Source organism: Ranitomeya imitator, chromosome 3, assembly GCF_032444005.1.
Source record: "Ranitomeya imitator isolate aRanImi1 chromosome 3, aRanImi1.pri, whole genome shotgun sequence".
In the NCBI taxonomy this organism is placed as follows: domain Eukaryota; kingdom Metazoa; phylum Chordata; class Amphibia; order Anura; family Dendrobatidae; genus Ranitomeya; species Ranitomeya imitator.
The window spans coordinates 318785074-318812324 of record NC_091284.1 but is presented as its reverse complement, the minus strand read 5'-3'; the positions used below and the strand labels follow the sequence as shown (position 1 = coordinate 318812324).

Genomic DNA, 27251 nt, shown 5'->3' with positions numbered 1-27251 from the left:
CACTGCTTTGTCCCCTCCCTCCAAAAGAAACCCAGTTATTAACTCCCAAATCCAAGTGCCCCACAGTAAGCTTAGACAAGATTTAGCATCCACATGTTTGGCATTTCTTTAACGACGATAGCCCGTTTAATTTACAGGGTCCATGTCTCCAGAAACAAACTGGGCACTACAATGGCAGACTTGTAATTTTCACTCAGTAGCATCCACTATTGCTTGATTTTTGGGAAGACACATTTGGAGTCAAAATCGTTACTATGCCTGTACATTTCCAGAGGGGTGAAATTAACAAAATGGGCTCACTTGATGGGTGATCCTGCTCTCTTGGCACTTAGGGGATCTGTATATGGAGTTTGCAATCTATTCTATGATTGTTTTCCAAGAGTCAAGCAGTATTGTATAGCCACATAGAGGGTATTGCCATTTTCAGCAGAAATTGACAAATTTTGACGCCAGGTTTACTCATTTCCCCATGTGACAAGCTATCATCTGGGACTATAACTACATATTTACTAAATTAACTAAATTATAGTGGGTTTTTTTCACTGCCCTATAAATAACTTTTTTTGCACAACCATGGTGTTAAAATGCTTACTTCATCCTTAGATGAATTAATGGAAAGGGGTAGTTTGTAAAATGGGGTCATTTATAGGGGTTCTGTTCTAGCACCTCAGGAGCTATTCAGTGTCTCATGGCATTAACAAACCATAACAGTCAAATCTGCACACAATATGGCGCTTTTTCCTTTCTGAGATTTTAACTGCCTGACAAGTTGTTCCTGATCACATGTAGGGTATTTGCGCACTAAGGAGAAATTGCACAAACTGTGAGGCTCGTTTGTTCCTATTAGTCTTTGCAAAAAAACAAACAAAATTAAACATGGGACTAAAACGGACACTTGGGTAAAAATTTAGTTCTTGTTTCTTCATCACCCATTGGCTTAAAATTCTGTGAAGCATATGTGATGTCAACATGTTCACTGAACCCCTAGAGCAGGGGTGGCGTATCATTTTTTTTTTTCCCCCCCTTCAATCTACCAAGGGCCATTTGGATATTTATACCATCCTTCGGGAGCCATACAAACTCCACCCACAAAGTGCATCCTGACTCTGGCACTGATGTCAAGACGTAATCTTTCATTGCATGCTCTTCAGTGTTCAGTAGTGAGGTGTGTGTTTACAGAGCAAGAAGAAATTAATGAGCTGGTGGCAATCAAAATACAGCTCGCTGCCAAAGAATGCATTCCCTGAGAATCTGCCTGGGGGCCTGATAAAAGGTCATCAAGGGCTGTAAATGGCCCTTGAGTCTGAGGTTCCACACACCTGCCCTAGATGAATTCATTGAGAGGTGTAGCTTGTAAAATGGGGTCAGTTATGGGGGTTTCTGCTATTCTGGCACACCAATGTGACATAGCACCCTCAAACCATTCCAGCAAAATCTCCAGTATAGTGCACCTTCCGAGTTTTGTACTGTGACTCGAAAAGTAGTTTTCGACTACATATAGGGCATTGGTGTACTCAGAATAAATTGCGTAACATAACTGGTTCAGTTTTTCCTGTCATCACTTATCAAGGATCACATCGGAGAGATCACGCAGAATCCCGCCTCTGCCACCAGTTGTTAAAGATCACAGCCTGGGAGGTTGTAACTGAAGTCACCACGCTGTTACTTTGTCGCGCAGAGCCCTCTGCTGCCCTCTATCGTTTGAACAATTACACAATTTACCGACGAGACTGTTGCTTTTTTCACTCAAGCCAGTTATTGGGAGACTATCAGTGAGCGTATGGAACGCATAGAATGTGTATATACCCCTGGTACGGTCACTGCTAACTCAACAACCCAAGAACTACTCGCCGCTACGAAATATACAAATGATTTTAGATTTTATGCTGATCAGAGATTTGGCTTAGCGAACGAGAGCAATTCGATTGAAAGCGTCCAGTGAACAGAATCGTGCATATACGGATATGTATCTCTCTTCATGAACACAGGTGCTGGTAAAAGGTCAAGATGGATTATGACGTAAGTTGGAACCCCCCTCCTTGATGAGCTCACGTGGGATGTCCTCCGCTCTTTAAGATTTAATGAGATTCTCAACATTAACAACTTCTTCATTCCTGATGATCGCAGAAGTTTGAGATCGCTCTGTATTTTATCGGATTTTTACCTTTCCATAGATGACTGGCACCAACCATGTCATGTTTACCATCTGGCCACCATTCATTTGTGGCTTATAGGCATGTTGGTTATGAATAAATATGCATATTCTTCGCCAATTTAGTCCTGAATTCAAAAATGGATGTCCCATCAATATCTGATCTATGCAAACCCAAATATTCATAACTTTTCACTGATGTCCCAGTGGCTAGTCACAGGTGTAACATTTCCCTGAAGGGAACAATAGTTTCAGTTCACCTCAGGATGTCTGTCCTGGGGTCAAACTTTTCCACTTCTCTATGGGTAAATAGATGTCCTTTTATTATCTGGACCTCAAAAGATCTTTCCTTTCTAATTACCTGTACTCTGTAGGGAGTCTTGGCATCAAAGGGAACCAATAGTTAACTCTTTCTATCGTTGTTTCCTTACCACCTATCTACATGTAATTTTACTCACTTCACCATGTCCATTGTGCAATTTGCATCAAGGAGATTTAGAAGATTTTTATATATATTTTTTCTTCTACTGGAAATTGGGGGGTGGGGTTAGTGGTGAATGCCCCCTCACTGGAGTGGCTTTATGAATCTTAATGTTTTTCTATGACATCACTTTTTGAAAATTATCCCCTTTCCGACATTTCGGCGTAATAGTATGGCGATGTCTGACTCCCTCTGTTTGGTGCGAGCTGCGACGCTGAGTGCACACCTTTCCGGGCATATGTCAGCTGATACATACAGCTGACATGTGCCCGCAACAGCCACAGGTGGAATTGCGATCCACCAGCGGCTGTTAACTAGTTACTGTAGCTGTCAGTCTCTGACAGCGGCATTTAACTCCTGCTTCCGGCAAGTGCATCGGATATCCTGCCCATCGGTGACCCCGTCACACGATCGCGGGTGGCATGACAACCAGTGGTCTCGAGCATTTCTGCTACATCCAGGCGATCAAAGTACTCAGTGAGGCACAAGTCGAGCGGATGCCCAACGTGTCGCCACTAACCAGTGGCTTCGCCAGGGGTGATGACAAAGCCACTGGTTAGTGGTGACACGCGTTGGGCATCCACTCGACCCGTGCCTGACTCTTATAAGCTTAGAACACTGCACTGGGCCGCTTCTGGGTATTGTATATGGTTGGCCATAAGGGAAGGGTGTACATGGGCACACATTCAGCCGTAGCAGCTGAATGGCATATGCTCCTGTACAAACCCACAAATCCAAATGGGAGGTGCATTGTATGGACAGTACAAGATGACCTTAGTTTAGCAAGCAGCTTTTTTTTATCATTATCTGTTTTGAAACCAGCCATATCTTGCATCATTAGACATCTATCATACTGTCTGAGGACAAGCCATGGCATTATGCTTAATCATTGGATAAGTAATGCTAGAGAACTGTTGTGTTTTCAGGATATTGCATCTATAGGGCTATATATGTGTACTGGTTATGTTGCTATTAGGATACTTTGTGACAATGCTGTCTATAGGTGCTACACTTTAGGTTATACTGTCACTATCTTTGAGAGTCTTGTGCAGGGTGTAGCCTCATTGTGGGCTTATGTTTAGGGTTATGTTCCCTGTTTTAATGTTTTTAAATGTTAGTGTCTTGTGATTACATGTGTATTTACTTGAATAAAGCTGTGTTCTATTTTTGTCTAATCCAAGTGTGTGGTGATCCCCATATCTTTGACCTACTGTGTTCTTTTGCCTTTAGTATCTGCCATTGTGTAGGTCTTGGTGTGTATCCCACCGTTATATCCGTGGTGCCCCCTTAATTTATAGATATATAGATATATATAGATATATAGCTATATATAGATATACAAAGCTGGAGATGGTTATTAAGTAAATGGATGATGGTATCATTACTGTACATGGATTAACCAAATCATTAAGAATGGGCCGCCTCATTTTTTGGTAACCAGTAAAGGTAAAGCAGACAGCTGATTATCAGGCTGGGAAGGTCTATGGTTATTGGGTCCTTCCCAGTCTAAAAATTCAAGCCATTAACCACCAAAGTGGCGCATCACATTAGACACTCCAATTCTGGCACTTTGCCTCTGCTCTTCTCAATTGCCTTGGTGCATTGGCAATCTGGGTAATGGTGCATGGGGCCAATGTCAGCTGTGAATTGACCAAAAACATAGCTGACACAAGCCCTGGTGTTGATAATGGAGAGGTCTCTATCAGACACCCCCATTACTAACCCAGTAATAAAAAGAAAATAATCAAATACTTAAAAAAAAAAAAAATTCCCTGGTTCACCATTTATTTAAAAGGAAAAAAAAAAAATCAGACGCAGTTCTGACATAGTCCAGGGAATCATAGTCCACAAATCCAAACCTGAAAAACATAAAAGGGAAATACTCTGTACCTTGTTCACCAATTTTAGAAAAATAAAAGTTCCCACTTGGGTCCGACTTAGTCCAGCGTTTCACACGACGTTCCCTGAATCCGGCTTGCACGGTGTTCAAGACCCGGCAAATGAAAAGCAGTGTTGTTGCTCTTCAGTTACTGGATCTCATGGAGTGGATGCGCAGAACGTCGTGGAAGCCCCGAACACATCAAATGTGCGTGGGAACTTTTTTTTTTTAAGCGGACGTGTGAATGGGGCCTAAACAAAGCTGGTGGAGGAGCAGGTGACCAAACCAGTCCATCAGCCTCCTCCAATTTTTTTTCTATTGGAGGAGGCTGATGGACTGGTTTGGTAACATGTCCCGCACCAGCAGCTATTGGATAGATCGAAGTTGACTTCATAGTAATGTTCATATCTTATATATTATACATGTTATACAATAAGCAAATTTTTATAACAATTTAATTCTTTGCTTAATAGAGCGTTTTTTCGAGGTGCTTGTAGATGGGGCACAAATTGCCGCTTCTCCCATGAAACAAAGTATATTCCAGTTTGCCGACACTTCCAGAATGGATTCTGTAGCTATGGAGACAGATGCAGGTAATGGTAGCCTTCATTGTTTATAATCACAAGCTATCGTGGTAAAAGCCTGCCACTGCTGTAAAGGGTAGTGTAATGCGCTTGTAAAGGACTTGGAGAACCTGTCCGCAGCATTTTTGTAAAGTAAAGACATTGCTCTGATTGCGCTGTAATACCGATTTACATTTGTACATTATTGAAGAAATTCGCTTCGTTCGTGTGTTTTTTTTTTTTTGTTTTTTTTTTTGTTTTTTTTTATCAGCAGTTGAAGTTTAGGGGGTCGATTGGGTAATGGTGATCACAAAATAAGTTTTCATGTATCCTTTAATAAGAAGGGTTACAAGAATACAACTTCAGGAAGGCAAATTTCCAACAGTTGAGATGATCTTGGTGCATTAAACTGGGACGATATCCTGAGACACTAAAGTACACAAAGAAAATGGGAGACGTTTATTAGTATCCTGAATGGGGCCTGTGCACAGTATATACCTTGTGGGAATAAACATGCTAGAAATGGGAGGAAACCAATATGGCTAAATAGAGGTGTAAGTGGCGTAATAAGGGACAAAAAGAGCATTTAAAGCAGAGGCGTAGCTAGGGTTTTGGTTCAGGGGGCTAAGCTTTTCACTGGGCCCCATGGATCTTCTCCTTTTTTTTTTTTTTGCCTTCCTCTGGATCAACATGGTAGGCTATGGGTTAAAGTAGATGGACTTAGTCTTCCTTCAACCTTAAATACTACAGTATATTACTATGGAATGTTAAGGGCTTGAGATCTCCCCAAAAATGTATAAAAATCCTCAGACATTTAAAACGCTTAAAACCTGACATTGCCCTACTACAGAAGACACACATTCTGAAGGTAGATTTTTCCAGAATGAGAAAATTGTGGGTGGGTGATGTCTGACTCAGCCTTGGTAGATAGAAAATCTGAGGTTATAATCCTAATGTAATAAGCACTTTATGCACCAGATCATTAGCCAGCAAACGGATAGTGAGTGTAGACTTATCCAGCTAACCATGTCCACACCTACTGTCTACAATATCTATGCCCCTAACATAAAGAACAAATCCTTTTTAAAGGGAACCTGTCACCCCGTTTTTTGAGATTGAGCTATAAATACTGTTAAATAGGGCCTGCGCTGTGTGTTACTATAGTGTATGTAGTGTACCCCGATTCCCCATGTATGCTGAGAAATACATTACCAAAGTCGCCGTTTTCGCCTGTCAATCAGGCTGGTCTGGTCAGGTGGGCGTGTTCACAGCGCTCTTTTCTTCCCCAGCTTTCCGTTGGTGGCGTAGTGGTGTGCGCATGTCCAAGGTCCGAATTCCCTGCGCCCACGTGAAGACACAGCGCGCGATCTGCGCTGTAATCCCTTGCATCGGTGGGGGCGGCCATCTTCCTGGGGCCGCGCGTGCGCAGATGGAGTGCTCTGCTGCACGGGGCTTCAGGAAAATGGCCGCGGGCAGCCGCGCGTGCGCATTAGAGATCGCGGCGGCCATTTTCCCAAAGCCGAGATGCAAACTCGGCTTTGGGAAAATGGCCGCCGCGATCTCTAATGCGCACGCGCGGCTGCCCGCGGCCATTTTCCTGAAGCTCCGTGCAGCAGAGTACTCCATCTGCGCACGCGCGGCCACAGGAAGATGGCCGCCCCCACCGATGCAAGGGATTACAGCGCAGATCGCGCGCTGTGTCTTCACGTGGGCGCAGGGAAGTCGGAACTCTGGACATGCGCACACCACTACGCCACCAACGGAAAGCTGGGGAAGAAAAGAGCGCTGTGAACACGCCCACCTGACCAGACCAGCCTGATTGACAGGCGAAAACGGCGACTTTGGTAATGTATTTCTCAGCATACATGGGGAATCGGGGTACACTACATACACTATAGTAACACACAGCGCAGGCCCTATTTAACAGTATTTATAGCTCAATCTCAAAAAACGGGGTGACAGGTTCCCTTTAAACAGTTGGAATGTAGACTTCTGCTTGACTCTAATTCTTATAAAATAGGTGGCGATTTAGTTCAGTGGTATCGGTCCCAAAAGACAGAAATATTGCAGCTACCGTTCAACAAACTACACAACAAGATGCTACCACCTCTGTTGGCAAGTTGTCTGCTGAATCTTGGAGATACTTCAACCCTAGTAACAGAGAATATACTGATTTCTCACATGCCAATAACTCCTGGTCCCAGATAGACTATCTTCTGGTCTCCCTCTCCTTATTAGCCAAACTAATCACTGTAAATATTGATAACATTTCTTTCTCAGACCAGGCTCTGGCGAACCTAGAATTGTCAAGGGTTTTCCCTCAAGGTTCGGACTTTTTGTGGAGATTCCCCAACTATTTCTGCAAAGATTAGTCTTTCATTTTCTCTCTCAAAGTATTATGGCAAGAATTCTTATCCGATAACTCAGCTCATCATATTGATCCTATGTTATTATGGGAATTGGCTATGGCGGTACTTCGGGGGAAAATATTGGCTTATACTTTCACCAATAAAAAAAGTTCTTAATATATGGTGAACTATGCAAAGAAATAAAACAAACTAGTATCAAATTCGTACTCGACCCTTCCCTCATAAATAAATAACCTCTGGACACAAAAACAAACGAGTTTAACCAATATGCAGATCTGAGGGAAAAGTTTTTATTTATCTAAATCAGAAGCTTTCCATTATAGATTTGAAAATGAATTGGGGCTAATGATGGCTAACTTGGCTAAAGGGATGAGAAAACCTCAAGGAATCTTCCAGTTGGAAAATACGAATGGGAAAGTTCACACTAACCCTAAAACAATTAATGATATTTTGTGTTCCTTTTATAGAGACCTATATAAAAATACTGGTTAAGCCCCTAATTTTCCAGATACATTCTTAGATGAGGTCAAATTGCCCTCTTTCACAGAGGAGCAAAAATCTATACTGAATGAAACGATCTCTTTGGAAGAGGTCACCAATACAATTAAGAAACTGAAACTAAATAAAGCCACTGGCCCAGATAGTTATACAAACGAATTCTATAAACCTTTTAACTGCTGAAATTTCCCCATGGTAGAATCTATTTTTAATAAAATATCTCTGGGGGTCCCATTTTCCCTTCTGCAAATATTGCCTACATTAAATTATTACTGAAACCAGACAGACCCTCTATCCCCAACTTGTATAGGCTAATCTATCTCATTAACTCTGAGAGAAAAAAATCATATCCAAAATAATGGCCGATAGACTGGCTTCCATTTTACCTCACCTCATATCCCCAGTACAGGCAGATTTTGTAAAGGGCCACATTGAACATCAGAAAAGTACTTTTGATACTGGATAAGGTCCATTCCTCATCTGACTTAAAAGATTCCCTAGCGATCACATAATTAGATGCCGAAAAGGGCTTTGATAACATTAAATGGGATTGGCTATACAAGGTTTTAACAAAAATGTCTAACAGGCCCCTTCTTTAATTTCATATGTAATTTATACTCTTCTCTAAAGGCTAAGGTATACACTTCTGGTTTTGTCAAGTCCTTTTCCCCTTGAAAAAGGAACGAGACGGGGATGTCCATTGTCCACCCTCCTTCAACTTAGCTTTAGAGTTCTTGATCAGCATTTTATTGGATCCAAACACTTTTTTCAGGGATCCAAATTAATAAGAAATCAATTCGGGCAGCTTTTTTTGCACTTGATGTCATTTTATTTATGTCCAACCCCACTCGTCATTTGCCCATAGTGCTTGAATTACTCAAATGTTGGTTATTACTCCAGCTTTAAAATTGTCAAAAGATGCTAAATACTTCCACTAACTGAGGGGACTAAAACTTTACTCAACTACGTCTTTAGGCGGTATATCATTAGCTTCCTCGTACATCACGTATCTGAAAAATAAAATGGGTCAATTACCAACATCTCTATACACCCTAAATTATCCCCCTCTTATAAAAAAAAAATTACTAGTCAGCTAAAAGCATGGCAGGATTTACCGTATTTTTCGGACTATAAGACGCACTGGACTATAAGGCGCACCCAGGTTTTAGAGGTGGAAAATAGGGAAAAAAATATTTGAAGCAAAAAAATGTGGTAAAATATTTAATAACATACTATTATATATAATAACACCACATATAATAGTATGTTATTATGTTGGAAGCTGCGGGACCAGTGTGGTGTCTGTACAGTACTATATGAAGATGCTGGAGGGTGAGTATAAGAATGGGGGCACAGGGCTTATATTTAAAGCACCACACCAGCACTGCAAAATAACACTAGAGTGCTGCTTTAAAATCCAATGGGAGAACTATAACTCCCAGCATGTCCTGCAGATCCTATGACATGCTGGGAGTTATAGTTCACTAAAGTGGCAGAGTGCTTTATTGTGTTTTGGAAAGACTAACCTCTTAATTGCGGCAGCCAGCCACACTGTGGTGAGGTAAAAGCATCCCATGACTACACACAGAGCCCTCCCTCTTGTTGCCTTTCCACAGCACAGGTAATGGAAGCCAGCAGATTCTAGTGTTGGAGTCTGAAGGATCTGTGATGTCAAGAAGAGGGAGGGCTCTGTGCTGCCATGTGATGCTCCAGCCCGCCCACTTCTGACATCATCACAGGTCCTCCTTGTGCACACTGCACAACACTCAGCTCCAGCCCAGGAAGGTACAGCGATCTCCTCTCCCCCGGACCCTGCTGCCTCCTCCTGCCCCGGACACACAGATCTCCCCAGCTACTGCAGGAATCAGCGCTGGGGAAGCCATGTGTGTCCCTGCTTAAGTGCAGTATTCATTTGCCTCTCCAGGCTCACCACTCAGCTGATAGGTGGGCGGGGAGTAGCTAATGAATATTCACTGCACTTAATCATCGGGACCACATGGTTTCCCCAGCACTGATTCTGGGCAGCAGGGACATCCTGAAGTGGGATAACAGTGCGATCCCACTCACTGCTGCCCCCCTCCCCACATGCTACATCCGTACCATAAGATGCACCCACACTTTCCTCCCAAATTTGGAGGAAAAAAAGTGCGTCTTATGGTCAGAAAAATACGGTACCTTATCTTTTATGGGGAGGGCATGATTTGGTGAAAATGATCAGTGCAGCCAGGCTCATGTACCAACTACAAACCATTACTCCTGAAACACTGACATCACCATACTTAATAGGGCCTTCAGCCATTTTATCTGGAGGGGTAAACATCCTAGGATTAGTCTGAACAAACTCATATTCATTAGTTTGTGTTGCCAAATTTCTTTCCCTGTGGTCCTTTAAAATTACCTTTTAGTAATCTAAAAGGTAATTTTAAGGACCACAGAAAAAGAAAAATTTGGGAATACAAACTAATGAATGTTTAATTCGTTGACACTAGGACTCAATTTAACACCTGGATTTGAGTCACTACATGGATTCCATTCACACCTCCACCAGACAGACTCCAGATAACTAAGAACATTATTCCCACTGCCTCTCCTATTGTAAGAAAATGCCTAATTTGATTACCTTGGCTTAAGGTACCGTTACAATAAACGATTTACCAACGATCACGACCAGCGATACGACCTGGCCGTGATCGTTGGTAAGTCGTTGTGTGGTCGCTGGGGAGCTGTCACAGACGGCTCTCTCCAACGATCAGGGGAACAACTTCGGCATCGTTGAAACTGTCTTCAACGATGCCGAAGTCCCCCTGCAGCACCTGGGTAACCAGGGTAAACATCGGGTTACTAAGTGCAAGGCCGCGCTTAGTTACCCGATATTTACCCTGGTTACCATTGTAAAAGTAAAAAAAAAAAAACAGTGCATACTCACATTCTGATGTGTCACGTCCCCTGGCGTCCACAGGGTTAAAACTGCTTTCGGCAGGAGCGCTGCTAATGAACGCGCTCCGCCAGAGAGCTTCCCGCACTGACTGTCAGTGCCGGCCGTAAAGCAGAGCAGTGGTGACGTCACCGCTGTTACTGCCGGCACTAACAGTCAGTGCAGGGAAGCTCTCGGCCGGAGCGCGTGCATTAGCAGCGCTCTTGCCGAAAGCGGTTTTAACCCTGTGGACGCCGGGGGACGTGACAGACATCAGAATGTAAGTATGTACTGTTTTTTTTTTTGTTTTTTTTTTTACTTTTACAATGGTAACCAGGGTAAATATCGGGTTACTAAGCGCAGCCCTGCGCTTAGTAACCCGATATTTACCCTGGTTACAAGTGAACACATCGCTGGATTGGCGTCACACACGCCGATCCAGCGATGACAGCGGGTAACCAGCGACCAAAAAAAGGTCCTGATCATTCCCCAGCGACCAACGATCTCCCAGCAGCGGCCTGATCTTTGGTCACTGTCACACACAACGAGATCGTTAGCGGGATCGTTGCTACGTCACAAAAAGCGTGACGTTGCAACGATATCGTTAACGATATCGTTGTGTGAAGGTACCCTTATCTATTGACTCCTCACACTTCCCACCCCCTAACAAATGTCCTACTGTAGTATTCTTTAAATGTTGTGCGTTTTTCTTATTAATCTATTTGTAATCTTGCCTGAAGGAGCCACTGTGCTCTGAAAGCTTGCAAACATTATTTTCTGGTTAACCAATAAAGGTATCACTCCTAGAATACTTCTGTCATCATTGGGCAGAAAAGTATTCACATCGATTTTTCTGGCTAACACGGTACCACAATACAACTTGTTATTGTACATCAATGTATTTTCTAAAAAAATTTCAATAAAAACTAGGTTAAAAAAAAAAAAAAACCTCAAATGAAATTTACTGATCATGTGCACAACACTTAAAGATTGTCATTGAATTGGCTTGCACAAGGATTTCATACCGTTTTGGCCCATTTCCACATGGATTAGTGTCTCCTGGCAGTCAGATGGCCCTCTACAGTTTGCAGCGCTCACTTGACATCATAGCAGACACTGATGTGACAGAAATGTGAAGACTGCATGCAGCCACACTGATCTGCTCTGTCTGATAGGTCAGGAATGCTGCCTTTGCATCTCTAACATTGTCCAGTGGCTGCTGGGAGACACTGTCCTTAAAACATTAATCTGGAAAATAAGGGTGCATTATGTGTGGCTTTTTTTTTTCCCCCCTGAACCACTTCAGCGTATAAGACGTTGTCTAATAGTGGACGACCGCTTTTAACACAGTGGTTGCTTAGAATATATTGAAATATTTAATTTGTTTTTGGATGTATTATTTTTAACTACTCAAACTTCCTTTCATTCTCCAGTTTCCTACACCTTCCACTAGGTCATCGTTCTGATTCACCTTCACACTACCCTGACACTCGTAGAGTCTCGGAGCCTTCCATTGTTCCTTATGTGCCTAACCCGCGAGTTGGCCGTAGAGTCTCTGAACCATCTGTCACAGTTTTGCAGTCAAATCGGACCGTGCCTGTTCAATTACCCAGAGAAGACTGGGCGCTTGCACCAGAATTTGTACCACGGAATGCAGGTGACATGGTAGACTGGATTTGTTAAAACAAAACTTACTCCTTGTTGACTTCTATTGCTTTAAAATAGCTGACTGAAATACAGGAAAGTTGATATCACTGACTGGCTCTGATTGTGTAAATATGTTGGTAAGGTTAGAGCTTGTCCAGATCCACTCACTTTTGCATCGAATATATCGTGTGCATGAGACCAGCAGATATTGTAAAAGTCTCGGCAGGTACATTCAGACACTGTCCTTGGTGCCACTCAGATTCTGATGTGGAAGTCAGCTACATCAGACAACTTAAGTTTGTCTGGGAATTATAATGCTTTGAATGGAATCTCAGTAGGATTACCGTTATCCTCAAAACACATTTATATAGGCATGCTTGTTATAAAAAATTTAATAAAACTATAGTTTGATAACCGATGCCTTATTCCAAATAAATTATTTTTGTATTACTATGAAAATGAGCTGTTAGGATCTACGGGCTGCTCACGGATGTCCCTGAACTTTATTTTAAATGAAGTGAGGTGTTACCAGTGTGAGACATGTAGAACAGTAGAGCCAACAGTCAATGTCTCGCTGGTAACGCCCTTCATTTAAAATAAGCTTTAAAGGCAGATTCTCAGGCTCAGACTTTAGCAGCTCATTTACACTGATATCTGCAATTCAATATCTCTTTATTCAGCACTGTATGACCTGCGTGACCATACAGACAGATTTGGAGTTGATCCTACTGTAACTTTAAACCTGACAATCTTTATTTATATAGCGCTAACATATTCCGCAGCGCTTTACAGTTAAACAGATTCAAACACAACAGTCATAAGTAACAATGTTAACAATAATATGATTAAAGCAAAATAACACAACCCTGCTCGTGAGGGCTTACAATCTACAATGAGGTAGGGGAGATACAAAGTACAGATGTGTATGATGTATTTACAGTGAGGGGCCAGTCATCTTCAGGGGGTGACAAAATGTGTTTTGAGGGAGCACCTAACACTGTAAGTTGTGGTTGGTCCTAATTTCTTGGAGTAGAGCATTCCAGAGGATTGGCACAATAAACATCTTTTTATTTCAACAGATTAGATTTTTCCCTTCCCCATGACAGCACCGCACATGAGATGGTATCTGCCCCCAGGAACAGGAAACCTGTAGCAGAGATAAAAGAAGGGGGCGGCACCTCTCTCCTCAGTTTTGGTTTTCTGATCCTGCAGGCGGATGCCTGTAGCAAGATCCATGCCTTCAGGGGGATCCCCCTCTGACGAATCCGGCCCGGAGCTGAGGTCCATAGTAGGGGGAGAAGCAGCTGGGCGCAGTGGTGCACGACTGTAATCCCGTCCGAGGGGGGCAGCCAGATGCCGTGCTAATCCCCCCCGCTGGACTCCCCAGTGGCCGCTCCTGTCGGGAGGCTGGGCCGGGAGGAGGCGTGCCCATCACGACGCTGGCGCTGACTGAATGGGTAACGACTTCCGGTCGCGCCGAAAGTGATGTCACACGCAGGAGTGAGAGGGTGTGCTGGACGCTCCGGGAGGGAGGAGTTTCAGGAGCGCGCACATCGCTCTTACTCGAATAAAAAGGCAGCGCGTAGTACACACAGCAGCAAAAGGCCTCTGGAGACATGGCAGACCCTGCAGCAGAAGTACGCGCAGCGGAGGAACCCCAACCTACCGTAGTATCCAGGGGTTTGGTGGGTGCAGCGTCGGACTGGAGTACCTTGGGCCCACCAGAGAAAAATCATTCTTGAGGCCCACCTTGCAGTTATATAGAAATAATACCAATTATGTTGCAAAATGATGTAATATCAAACGTAGTGTTTGTTAACGAATAAATAACCAATTCAACTTATATTGCGCAGCCTGGCCACGTAGTATATTGCCCATTGACATAGTATATTGGCCAGCCACGTAGTATATTGCCCATTGACATAGTATATTGGCCAGCCACGTGGTATATTGCCCATTGACGTATACAACACAGAGCCCCGTAGTGTATTGCCCAGCCCCGTAGTGTATTGCCCAGCCCCGTAGTGTATTGCCCAGCCCCGTAGTGTATTGCCCAGCCCCGTAGTGTATTGCCCAGCCCCGTAGTATACAGCACAGAGCCACATAGTATATTGCCTTCCTCACTGTCACGTCACCTGATTTCCTGAGGACCCCTTCCCCACTGTCACCTAATTTCTTGAGGGCCCCCTGTGTGCCCCTTTGGGGCCCTTCCTCAGAGGTGAAATGGTGGGAGAGGTGACCGGGCCCCACAGTAAATTAGGAGACAGTGGGGAAGGGGGACCACAGGAAATTAGAAATTTTCTATGGGGGCCCCCCAGACCCCCACCTTGTGTCACCGCTTTAGATTGCAGGGGCCGGGGGGGCCTCCCATAACTGTCTCAGTGGCTGTCTACTGCTGCAGGCATGTTTTACTCACATACTACATAAATTAGTACATTGATTGATTTATTACAACACCGACTCACTAACTAAGACAGGAAATGCTCGGACTCCGAACCATCAGCTACAGCAGCCTCTCCGACTCCGACTATGAATGATAGTGCAGGAGTAGTGCGCCTGTGCAGGCTCTGTGCTGCTTGGGCAGGAGGAGGACAGTCGACCAATCACAGCACAGCTCACTCTGTGCTGTGACCTGTGAGGTCACACAAGCAAAACTAATGCTGATTGGCTGCATGTCAGCCAATCAGCATTAGAAAACCGTAGTCCAACCAGACCACAGAACTAGAAGAGGAGGCGGAGTTGAGATCATGAATGATGCAGCATCATGCAAATCAAATGCAATGGTATGTGACTGAGTGACTCGTGACTGGTGCTGGTGGGATGGTGGTGGCCGGGTCTGCTGAGCGGCGAATCGCTGCGCACGGGCTGCCTGCTCTAGCAGCCAGGCAGCCAGTAGCGCACAGTCGGCACTGCAGCAGCTGCTGACAGTACTAGCCAATGCACTGTCTGCAGCCAGCCCAGCACTGAGCGCGCGGTAATGAATCGTGTGGACTAGTGTGGTGATGTCATGTGGAGAAGGAGCTGCCGCGCAGCTGCACTTCTCACAGGACATGATGATCACATCATTTTCTTCGGTTCAGCAGCCTGTGCGCGGCGCCGGCCCCCAGCTATCAATTTTGTTTAACTTGTTGTGTGCACAGTCAGCAGTGCACTCAGCACGAGTCAGCACAGTGACGTGAGTGACTGAGCACACTCTGCGTGAATGAGGCAGCCTGGGCACTGCAGGGACAAATGAAGCAGGCAGGGCCAGGGGGCGGGGCCCACCGGAGGATTCTCCGGTGTCCCGGTGCCCCAGTCCGACACTGGGTGGGTGACTTCCTTTGTAGGGCAAAAAACACTGGTAGTGATGGCCCTATATCATGTTTGTATTTTTAGGTTAAAAAGCCACATCAAAACAGAAGAATAGGGCATGTGCTTTATGCAGGGAAAACTTTCCTAAGGCCAGTCTCACACGTCCAGATAATTCCGGTACCGGAAAAATCTGTACCGGAATTATCCGTGTCTGTGCGTTTTGTGGCACACGTGTGCCACCCGTGTGCCGACTAAGGACCACACGCACCGTGCAGGAGACAGCGCTACAGTTAAGCGCTGTCCCCTGCATCTGGTGCTGAAGCCCCATTCATTTCTTCTCTCCAGCATCGTTCGCTGGAGAGAAGATATGAAAACTTTTTTTTTTTGTTTAAAAAAAAAAAAAAAGATCCCTGTACCTAGCTCCCTCGCTGCTTCCTGTCCTCGCCGCAACTTCTCCTGTATGAGTGGTCACGTGGTGCCGCCTATTAGTGATGAATATGCAGCTCCACCTCCCATAGGGGTGGAGCTGCATATTCATCACTGTAATGGGCGGCACCACGTGACCGCTCATACAGGAGAAGCTGCGGCGAGGACAGGAAGCAGCGAGGGAGCCGGGTAAGTATTTTATTAAAAGCGGGGGGAGGGGGGGGTGCAGAGGGGGTGGGAGGGGGTTGGGGGCAGGGATCTTCTTTTTTTTTTTTTTTTAACAAAAAAAAAATTTCATATCTTCTCTCCAGTGAACGATGCTGGAGAGAAGAAATGATTAGCGGCTTCAGCACCACGCGGGGGGGACAGCGCTTACAGTAGCGCGAAACCGGCCTAAAACATATGATAAACGGATCTGTCGCCTATGTATTGATTAAACAGTAGCCGAGGAATCACCATCCCTGCTCCAAAGTATAAAAACCATCATTTGAGGTGAAGATAACAGTGAGGGAGCAGTTAAAAGAGCAAGCAGTATTCAGCTCTGAAAAACCCACCCCTCCCCATACTTCTAAACAAAAAAAAAACAAAACAAGATTTGGATGTAGATTCAGAGAAAGAACCGGGAGAATTAACCCCCTCGGAGGTGTCAGACCTGGACCTCTCGGATGAGGAGTATGGCCGCCCTTATTTTTTGTCCGAAAATATCGGGGAATTACTTAAGTTGGTTAGGTCCACTATGGGGGTCGAAACACCCAGAGAATAACGCACAGTACAAGATTCCATGTTTAGCAACTTGGAGGAGAAAAAATGCAAGGTTTTCCCTTTTCATGACAACCTATTTAATTAAAAGGGAAGGGAAAAAGCCTAGCAAAGATGTCCGTGCCTCAGACACTTAAACCTAAATACCCATTTGATGAGGAGGTCTGTGGAAAACGTGTGTGTGTGTGTGTGGGGGGGGGGGGGTAGCTCCTATACTGGATGCGGCTATCACCAGTACGTCTAGAGGAATAGCCATACAATTTGAGGACATGGGTGCCTTAAAACAGAGGTCCCCAACTCCAGTCCTCAAGGCCCACCAACATGTCATGTTTTCAGGATTTCCTTAGTCTTGCCCAGGTAATAATTGCATCACCTGTGCAATGCAAAGGAAATCCTGAAAACATGACCTGTTGGTGGGCCTTGAGGACTGGAGTTGGGGACCTCTGCCTTAAAAGACCCCCTTGACAAAAAAGCCGATGCCCTTTTAGCTCGTGCTATGGTCAAGTGGCTTGAAGAATTAAGTGAACAAATAAAAAATAAATGCCCGAGAGAGAGACTGTTGGAGGCAATACCCTCCTTACAGAAGGCGGCAGGATTCCTAGCAGACTCATCTGTTGACTCCATTCGATGTGCTGCCCGTGCATGTGCCCTATCAAATTCAGGACACAGGGCACTATGGCTAAAAAACTGGGCTGCAGATTTTCAGTCAAAAGAAAAACTGTTCAGTCCCTTGTGAAGGTCAGTACCTCTTTAGGATGGCGTTAGACGAACTTTTGCAGAAAGCGTCGGATAAGAAGAAACTGTTTCCACCACCCCCTTCTCTAGGCGCCGTTGGGGTGATGCTCGCTTGTCCTTACGAGGATCAGGGAATAGAGGTGGCAGAGGACGCTCAGACTATAGGTCCATGCTAGGAAAACCCTGGAGGAAAGATAGGGGATTCCTCTTCAATAAGCCTCCCCCTAAATCACACTCCAAACTTCAATGACATAAAAAAAAAATCGTGGGGGGGGACGAATCCGACATGTTCTAAATCAATGGTCAGCACTACCCACCTCACAGTGGATAATCAATTTATTATCCGAGGGCCTGCGACCTAAGTTTCCTCAGCCCCTGCCCCGGAGAATGATAATCACTTGTGTGACCAAGAAAAACCAAGCCACGCTACAAACAGAAGTTCAAATCCTCCTACAGGAAGAAGTACTGATAAAGGTACCATATCACTAAATAGGAGAGGGGTACTACAGCACCCTTTTTCTTACACCAAAACCAGGCGGCTCAATGAGGACCATATTCAATCTAAAAGTGTTAAACCGATATATCCGGGTGGAGAGTTTCAAAATGGAAACTTTAAAGTCAGCAGTAAAGCTACTCAATCCATGCTGCTACATGGTGGTAATAGATCTAACCAACGCTTATTACCATGTACCAATCTGCGGAGAACACTAGCGGTACCTAAGGTTGGTAGTGGAGATTGCGCAAGTTCCCACTCACCTACAATATCGGTGTCTTCCCTTCGGGGTCTCAGTAGCCCCTCGTATACAGTTATATGAAAAAGTTTGGGCACCCCTATTAATCTTAAGCTTAATGTTTTATAAATATTGTTTTTTTTGCAACAGCGGTTTCAGTTTCATATATCTAAAAACTGTTGGACACAGTAATGTTTCTGCCTTGAAATGAGGTTTATTGTACTAACAGAAAATGTGCAATCTGCATTCAAACAAAATTTGACAGGTGCATAAGTATGGGCACCCCACCAGAAAAGTGACATTAATATTTAGTAGAACCTCCTTTTGCAAAAATAACAGCCTCTAGTCGCTTCCTGTAGCTTTTAATGAGTTCCTGGATCCTGGATGAATGTATTTTTGACCATTCCTCTTTACAAAACAATTCCACTTCAGTTAAGTTTGATGGTCGCCGAGCATGGACAGCCCTATTCAAATGATCCCACAGATGTTCAATGATATTCAGGTCTGGGGACTGGGATGGCCATTCCATAAGTGTAATTGTTCCTCTGCATGTATGCCTGAGTAGATTTGGAGCGGTGTTTTGGATCATTGTCTTGCTGAAAGATCCATCCCCTGCGTAACTTCAACTTTGTCACTGATTCATGAACATTATTGTCAAGAATCTGCTGATACTGAGAGGAATCCATGCGTCCCTCAACTTTAACAAGATTCCCAGTGCTGGCATTGGCCACACAGCCCCAAAGCATAATGGAACCTCCACCAAATTTTACTGTGGGTAGCAAATGTTTTTCTTGGAATGTTGTTTTTTTTGGCCGCCATGCATAACGCCTTTTTGTATGACCAAACAACTCAATCTTGGTTTCATCAGTCCACAGGACGGCTTCTTTCGCATCACTCTCCCATACAGCTTCTTCTTGTGCAAAGTGCGTTGTATAGTTGACCGATGCACAGTGACACCATCTGCAGCAAGTTGATGCTGCAGCTCTCTGGAGGTGGTCTGAGGATTGTCCTTGACTGATCTCACTATTATTCTCTGCCTTTCTGATGTTTTTCTTGGCCTGCCACTTCTGGCCTTAACAAGAACTGTACCTGTGTTCCATTTCCTTACTATGTTCCTCACAGTGGAAATTGACAGGTTAAATCTCTGAGACAGCTTTTTGTATCCTTCCCCTGAACAACTATGTTGAATAATCTTTGTTTTCAGATCATTAGACAGTTGTTTTGAGGAGCCCATGATGCCACTCTTCAGAGGTGATTCAAACAGAAGAACAACCAACAAGTGGCCACTTTGAGTAGCTTTTCTCATGATTGCATACACCTGGCTATGAAGTTCAAAGCTCGATGAGGTTAGAAAACCAAAAAAGTGCTATAGTAAGTCAGTAAAAAGTAGGTAGGAGTATTTAAAACAAGAAAATAAGGGTGCCCATTCTTATGCACCTGTCAAATTTTGTTTGAATGCAGATTGCACATTTTCTGTTAGTACAATAAACCTCATTTCAAGGCAGAACAGAAACATTACTGTGTCCAACAGTTACTAGATATATGAAACTGAAATGGCTGTTGCAAAAAAAAACATTTTATAAAACATTAAGCTTAAGATTAATAGGGGTGCCCAAACTTTTTCATATAACTGTATTTACAAAAATTATCTCCGATGGCATCCTATGTAAGGAAGGAAGATATGCTACTGGTACCCTATTTGGACGACTTTCTTGTCATGGCAGACAACAAACAAAAATGCGCAAAGGCAGTCACGAGTGCTAGAAGTACTGACCAGTCTAGGCTGGGTAATAAACTTCAAAAAGTCAAGACTAAATCCAACTCGGATACAGGAATTCCTGGGGATCCGACTGGATTGTCAAGCAAGAATGCGTCCTCCATGAGAGAAAGATCCTGACCATTCAACAAAAGATACGGCAGGTACAGTCAGGTCAACGCATCTCAGTAAGATCAGCAATGTCACTCTTGGGCATCCTAACAGCGACAATCCCAGCAGTCCAGTGGGCACAAGCCCATACAAGTTACAATGACAGATCCTGTCCAAACAGGCAGCAGATCCATACACCTTAAATCGAAAGATTCTCCTATCACCACGGGTGCAAGAATCATTAAAGTGGTGGCTGAACATTGAAAACTTAAACGCTGTACCTTGGTTAGTTCAAAACCCGGATGCAAGTCTGTTAGGTTGGGGAGCACACCTGTCAGTCCAAATTCTGCAGGGTCCATGGGAACCCTCAATGAGTGGCATCCTCCAACCTAAGAGTTAACGGCTGTAAGGCGAGCACTTCATGCAGAGGAAGAAGTCCAAGGGAAACACGTCAGAATACTGTCCGATAACAGCACCACCATAGCTTATATAAAACGACAAGGAGGTACAAGATCAACATCCCTGATGGCGGAAGCCAAAGAGCTGTTCAGATGGGCAGAAAGCAACCTTTTGCCCCTATCATGTATACACTTGAACGGACAATCTGGTGGCAGATTTTTTTTTAAGTCGCCATGTATTACGCCAGGGAGATTGGTCACTGAATCAAGGCATTTGGGAAAGTCTGTGCCATCTGGGGCACTCCAGAAGTGGATCTATTTGTCACAAGAAAAAATCGGAAGGTAAACAGATGCTACTACCTCAATCCAAAAGGCCAACCGGAGTGTGGAGTGGATTCACTGCTGCACCATTGGAAGTTTCCCCAAATTCCATTGATTCCGATAGTCCTAAAGAAGATTCGGGAGGACAAAGCACGGATAATCCTTGTCGCGACTTTTTGGAGAAAGAGGGCATGGTTCACATGGCTCAGACGCATGTCTATCTTGGACCCATGAATCCTCCCGGATATCCCAAATCTCCTGCACCAGGGCCCAGTGCTACATCTTCAAGTGCAGACTCCATCTCACCGCCTGGAACTTGAGGACTGTTAATAGCAAAAGGGTTTTCAAACCCTTTAGTAACCACTTTGCTCGCTAGCAGAAAGAAAATAACATTGGACAACTACCAAAAATATGGGGAAAAATTCCTGGAATTTTTGGAATGACAGTTGTCAAATATGAATCGGGAAGTCCCGGTAAAGGAAATTTTTAGAATTTTTCTTCAAGAAGGGCTGGAAAGAGGGTTATCTACTAACACCCTAAAGTGTATGTCTCGGACCTGACAGCATTGTTTGACCAAAAACTTGCAGATCAACCTTGGGTCTACAGGTTCATCCTAGCCTCCCTTGTAGCCAGACCCTCAAAATCACTACCCAAGGTAGCTCTCTGGGATCTAAATTTAGTTTTAAATGCCTTAACGTCTCCTCCTTTTGAGCCTCTTACTTCTATTTCCGTAAAGGCCTTAACATTGAAAACGGTGCTCCTGGTTGCCCTGACGTCAGCTCGGTGTTTCTGCGAGCTGCAAGCAATCTCTGTAAATCCCCCATATACTACCTTTCTGGAGGACAGAGTAATCGTAAGAACTGACCCAGCCTTCCTTCCAAAGATTAATTAAAAATTTCACAGGGACCAGGAAATAATTTTGCCCTCATTTTGTGACAACACAAAATCCTAGGGAGAACAAACCTTCCATTGTCTAGATGTCAGACATTGCCTGCTCCAATATATAGAAATCTCAAAATCATGGCGACAGTCATCAGCCCTTTGTCTCCTTTCAGGGGACAAACTGGGGAAAAAAGCTTTGGCTATTGCACGGTGGCTTTGTATGGCTATTTCACGGTCTTACTCCATCAGGTCAGACTCCCCAACTGGGTGTAACGGCTCACTCTACAAGGGCCATAGCCACATCCTGGGCTGAAAGGGCAAATGCATCTGTAGAACAGATTTGCAGAGCAGCAGTGTGGTCTTCACCCTCCACTTTCTTCTGCCACTATAGGTTAGATCTAGGGCTCTCAAGTCTGGCCTTTGGTAGAAAGGTGTTATCTGCTGTTGTCCCACCCTAGGAGTCTCTTCTATTTCTTTCTCTCATGTGCGGTGCTGTCATGGGGAAGGGAAAAAATAATTCACGATAATTTGATTTTTCCAGAGCCATGACCGCACTGCATTAATCCCCGCCCTATCTTGGTGATGTGTGATGCAAAAAAAAAAAAACATATATTAAAGATAAAAGGTGAATAAGAGTGACTTAGTTAAAATACAGGATATATATATATATATATATATATATATATATGTATATATGTATATATGTATATATGTATGTATATATGTATATATGTATATATGTATATATGTATATATGTATATATGTATATATGTATATATGTATATATGTATATATGTATATATATATATATATATATATATATATATATATAAATTTTTTTTTTTATTATATCTTGGTACAGTGTTAGCCAGTGGATAGACCTGTGTAGTCTCAAGGGCTTGCAATTTACCATCTTTTCAGTTAGTCATTAAAAGGTATCAACTACTGAGGACTCTCAATTCTAAAAATTTGTTAAAATAAACAAACATACATGTGAACTAATTGGGTGGTTACCTTATGTACTCTGAAACAAGCTGAGGAGAGGTGCCACCCCCTTCTTTTTATCTCTGCTACATGTTTCCCGTTTCTGGGCGTGGATACCATCTCTCATGTGCGGTGCTGTCATGGCTCTGGAAAATCAATTTACCGGTAAGTAATTATCATTTTTCCAGGACATCCCTCCTGACAGCACCATCAGTAGGTTGCCATTCATATCCTTGATAGGGACAGGAACATACGATGTTAAAAAGCCCCCTCCCTCCACCACCCCTCAGTGTTTTTTCCTGTCCCCATCAGGGACAGACAGAAGAGGTGTACTCACATCTTCCAGTTGAGCAGGAGCTTCTGATGCCAGACGCAGGAGGATTGGGATGGGGTGCTCGCAACTCTCCCCTTGCTCCTGTGGGAGGTCTGGAGGCCGACACCCAGCTGATCAAAGGGGTCCCTGACTTGTCCTGTCAAGCGGTGGCTCCCGGGGTGAGCTGCAATACCCCTCAGGGGGTCTATCAGCTCACACTGCCCATCCCTGCAGACAGCTCCTGTGCATGCCGATGACTGAAAGGCACTTCCAGTTACATGGGGGAAGACACACAGGCCTCTAGTACCTGACATGGGTTCAAGAACGCACTTCTGGGATTTGAAAGAGGCGCTGAATCCTAAATTAAAGAACTGCCATTTGACTATTCAGATGGAAGACAGGTGAGACAATACTTTTTAAAGTGTTTGCAGATGGGAGCTGGGGTTCCAGTGCATCTAGACTGCCTGCCATGGAAGAAAAAAAAATACACTGGCTGATCTTGTACTGGGGTTTCAACAGGGGTATAAGTGAGTTATCTGGGTGTTTTTTTGCACACCTAAAAATAAATAGATGTGCTATGTGTAATGCTAAACTACCTGACACATAAGGAAAATGGCTATGCCCAGAGTGTATTGTGAAGGGTGGTTAAAGAAGAACATCCCTCCTTTTTATGACAGACATGAGGACATAAGAGGAGGTTCAGAATTACGTCATTTAGTCACTCTGCAATCCTCCTGGATGGCTCCCAGGCATTAAAGAGCCTGATGGAAGTTAATCCTTCCTCCCCTGAACTGGATTTTATCAGGTTACGCTGACCCTAAACAGAAAGAAAAAGTGTCACAATCCTCTCTCCCCCCCCCCCCCCCCCCCCAAGGAGGAAAAAACCTTGTCTCTTGGGAAGACACTGACACTGTCAGCCATCAGATATACTATGAAGGTGGAGGATACTCTCCAGCCCTCCTCAATACAGAGTGAAATGTTTTGGAGGTACGAGGAGCCGTACGAACAGAGTATTCCCAGTTAATAAATATATTAAAGCTATTATCCTGGAGGAGTAGGGGAAGACATAGAAAAGAGACTGATAATCCCAAGAATTTTCAGGTCATGTCTACCCTGAAAATTATGGAACAAAATTCCAAAAGTCAATAGCCCTATAGCTAGGGTAGCAAACAAAAAACTGCTATCCCCTTTTGAGGACTCGTGTCTGAAGGATTCAATGGATAGAAATGCAGATGGTCGTCTAAAAAAAGAAGAAAAAAGACCTCTAAAGCCATAATTAAGGCTAATATAGCATCTTCCTCTGTGGCAAAATCCATGAGTATTTGGATAGTTAGAGGCTCATCTAAGGAATACATCCAGAGAAGAGATCCTTGAATCTATGCCATTACACACAATGGCAATAGGGTTCATGGCTGATGCCTCATCGGCGTCAATTAGATGTGCCGCAAGGAATGGGGCACTATCCAACACAGCTAGGTGGGCAATCTGGCTAAAAACATGGTTGGCGGATTGTCACTCCAAAAGCAAATTGTGCTCCATCCCCCTTTCTGGCATTTAAACAATTGGTCCTGGACTAGCTGACATGCTAGAAAATGCCTTGGACAAGAAAAAGGTTTTTCTGGAAGAAAAAACTAACAAATTATTTTTATTTATTTATTGTGTCCTTTCGGAGTCCTTGTTCCCTTCAGAAAACTGAAAATATGGGTAAAGGGAAGACCCATAGATGGAGGTAGAGGAATTAATTCTTTATCCAGTTCAGCAAATGGATCAGTTAGACAATGATTCCCATGCAAGGGGGGGGGGGGGGGAGGGAGACTCCAAAACTTTGTCAGAGCTTGGACAGAAGTATCCAAGAACCCATGAATACTTCAGACAATAGCAAGAGGATACAAGATGCAATTTGTGCAGATCCCTCAATTAAGATTTCACCTGACAACTATTCAGTCACCCCCCCAGATCATAAGAAGGCTATTGGTGGACGTAAAGAAGTTGGTGGATTCAGTGGCAGTAGTGCCAGTTAGGATGGCAATAAAGAAACCTGGGGACGATTGTCACACAATAATAAATCTGAAGATTCTAAAAAGATGGGTATTCTACAAGAAATTCAAGATGGAGTCTGTAAGATCTATTATTCCATTGATCAAGGGAAATATGGTAACTTTCACGCTGGATCTCAAAGAAGCGTTTTACCGCTGGCTGTGAGGAAGAATAGGCACATGATATCTTAGATTTGCATTGTAATGTTCAATTTTCCATTCCTCTTCCCAATTCAAACGCCTCCCGTTTGGTATTTCCTCAGCGACACTCGGCCTCTGCCATCAGCTTGGTGAAGATATGTCTTTCATCAGGGAGCAAGGAATATTGATTCAGGTATCTGGACTATTTCCTGTTGATTGCAGTTCCCCCAGCAACCAATTAGTTGAATGTCCACTATCTTGGTGTTAAACAACTTAGGATGGTTCATAAACTGGGAAAAATCAGATCTTGTGACTGGATTAATGGAGTCCAAGAAAATTCCTAGGAAGATCTTCAAACAGAAGTCCTTCCTGCCAGAAAAGAGACAGCGAGAACAGCGTTATGGCCTTCAAAGAGAAATCACCGCTTTCCGTCAGAGGCTGAGGATTCTGGAACTGATGACTGCTTCTATACTAGGGGATCAGTGGAGTCCATGCCACTCCAGGAAATTACAACATCAGCCTGACAGCCTGGAACAGGAGACAAGATGGGCTAGACAAGAAGATAAGATTGTTGGCAATAAGTCATTAGCTTGATGGACTTTCATAACCAACCTGAAGGGGTTGGTCTCCATTTATATTAGTCACCACAGTGGCAGTAGCTGGGGGGCTCAGGTACAAGATCCGTACATACAGGGTACCTGGCAAAAATCAGTTCGTCCCAGGTCATCCAACCTCCAGAGAGCTTCAGGCACTCTGGGAAACACTAAAGAGATGTTAAGGTACCTTCACACATAACGATATCGTTAACGATCTTGTTGCTTTTGGTGACGTTGCAACGATATCGTTAAGGAAATCGTTGTGACAGCGACCAACGATCAGGCCCCTGCTGGGAGATCGTTGGTCGCTGAGGAAAGTCCAGAACTTTATTTCGTCGCTGGACTCCCTGCTGACATCGCTGGATCGGCGTGTGTGACACCGATCCAGCGATGTCTTCACTGGTAACCAGGGTAAACATCGGGTAACTAAGCGCAGGGCCGCGCTTAGTAACCCGATGTTTACCCTGGTTACCAGCGTAAAAGTAAAAAAAACAAACACATACTTACCGAACGCTGTCTGTCCCCGGAGCTCTGCTCTGCACTCCTCCTGTACTGACTGTGAGCGTCGGTCAGCCGGAAAGCAGAGCGGTGACGTCACCGCTCTGCTTTCCGGCCGCTGTGCTCAGTCAGTGAGTGCAGGAGGAGTGCAGAGAAGCAGAGTGCCGGGGACAGACAGCGGTAGGTAAGTATGTACTGTTTGTTTTTTTTACTTTTAGGATGGTAACCAGGGTAAACATCGGGTTACTAAGCGCGGCCCTGCGCTTAGTTACCCGATGTTTACCCTGGTTACCGGCATCGTTGGTCGCTGGAGAGCTGTCTGTGTGACAGCTCTCCAGCGACCAAACAGCGACGCTGCAGCGATCCGGATCGTTGTCGGTATCGCTGCAGCGTCGCTTAATGTGAAGGGGCCTTAAGTCTAGTCTAAGGAACCAACACATCAGAGTCCTGTGTGACAATATCACTACAGTGGCCTTCCTCAGACATCAAGGGGGACAAAGGCACCACCATCTACAGTCTGTAGCATGGAAGATCTTCCTGTGGGCAGAGGAGACGGTGCTATCAGTAACAGCAATACATCTGAAGGGGTCTCAGAATGTGGTAGCAGACTTTCAGTGTGAAAGCAGTTCAACAGTCAGCATGGGAGCTGAACTGGGGAGACTTCCATCGCATATTACTCCGATCGGGTGACCCCCCCCTTCCCCCCAGGTGGACATGATCGCTACCATAAAAACACACAAAAAATATTATTTTCCCTCAGTCATGAAGA

The 27251-nt window shown here is 44.2% G+C and overlaps 1 protein-coding gene across 1 annotated transcript in view; it reads left to right on the top strand.

Annotated features, from left to right (window-relative positions):
- Nucleotides 1-3055: 3055 nt before the first annotated feature.
- Nucleotides 3056-27251, top strand: part of LOC138671620 (probable E3 ubiquitin-protein ligase makorin-1) — a 77105-nt gene continuing 52909 nt past the window's right edge. The window contains exons 1-4 of the mRNA XM_069759797.1: nt 3056-3188; nt 3864-3876; nt 4986-5105; nt 12290-12513. Of these exons, the coding sequence (XP_069615898.1) occupies nt 3056-3188; nt 3864-3876; nt 4986-5105; nt 12290-12513 (490 nt within the window). The remainder of the gene's footprint in view (nt 3189-3863; nt 3877-4985; nt 5106-12289; nt 12514-27251) is intronic.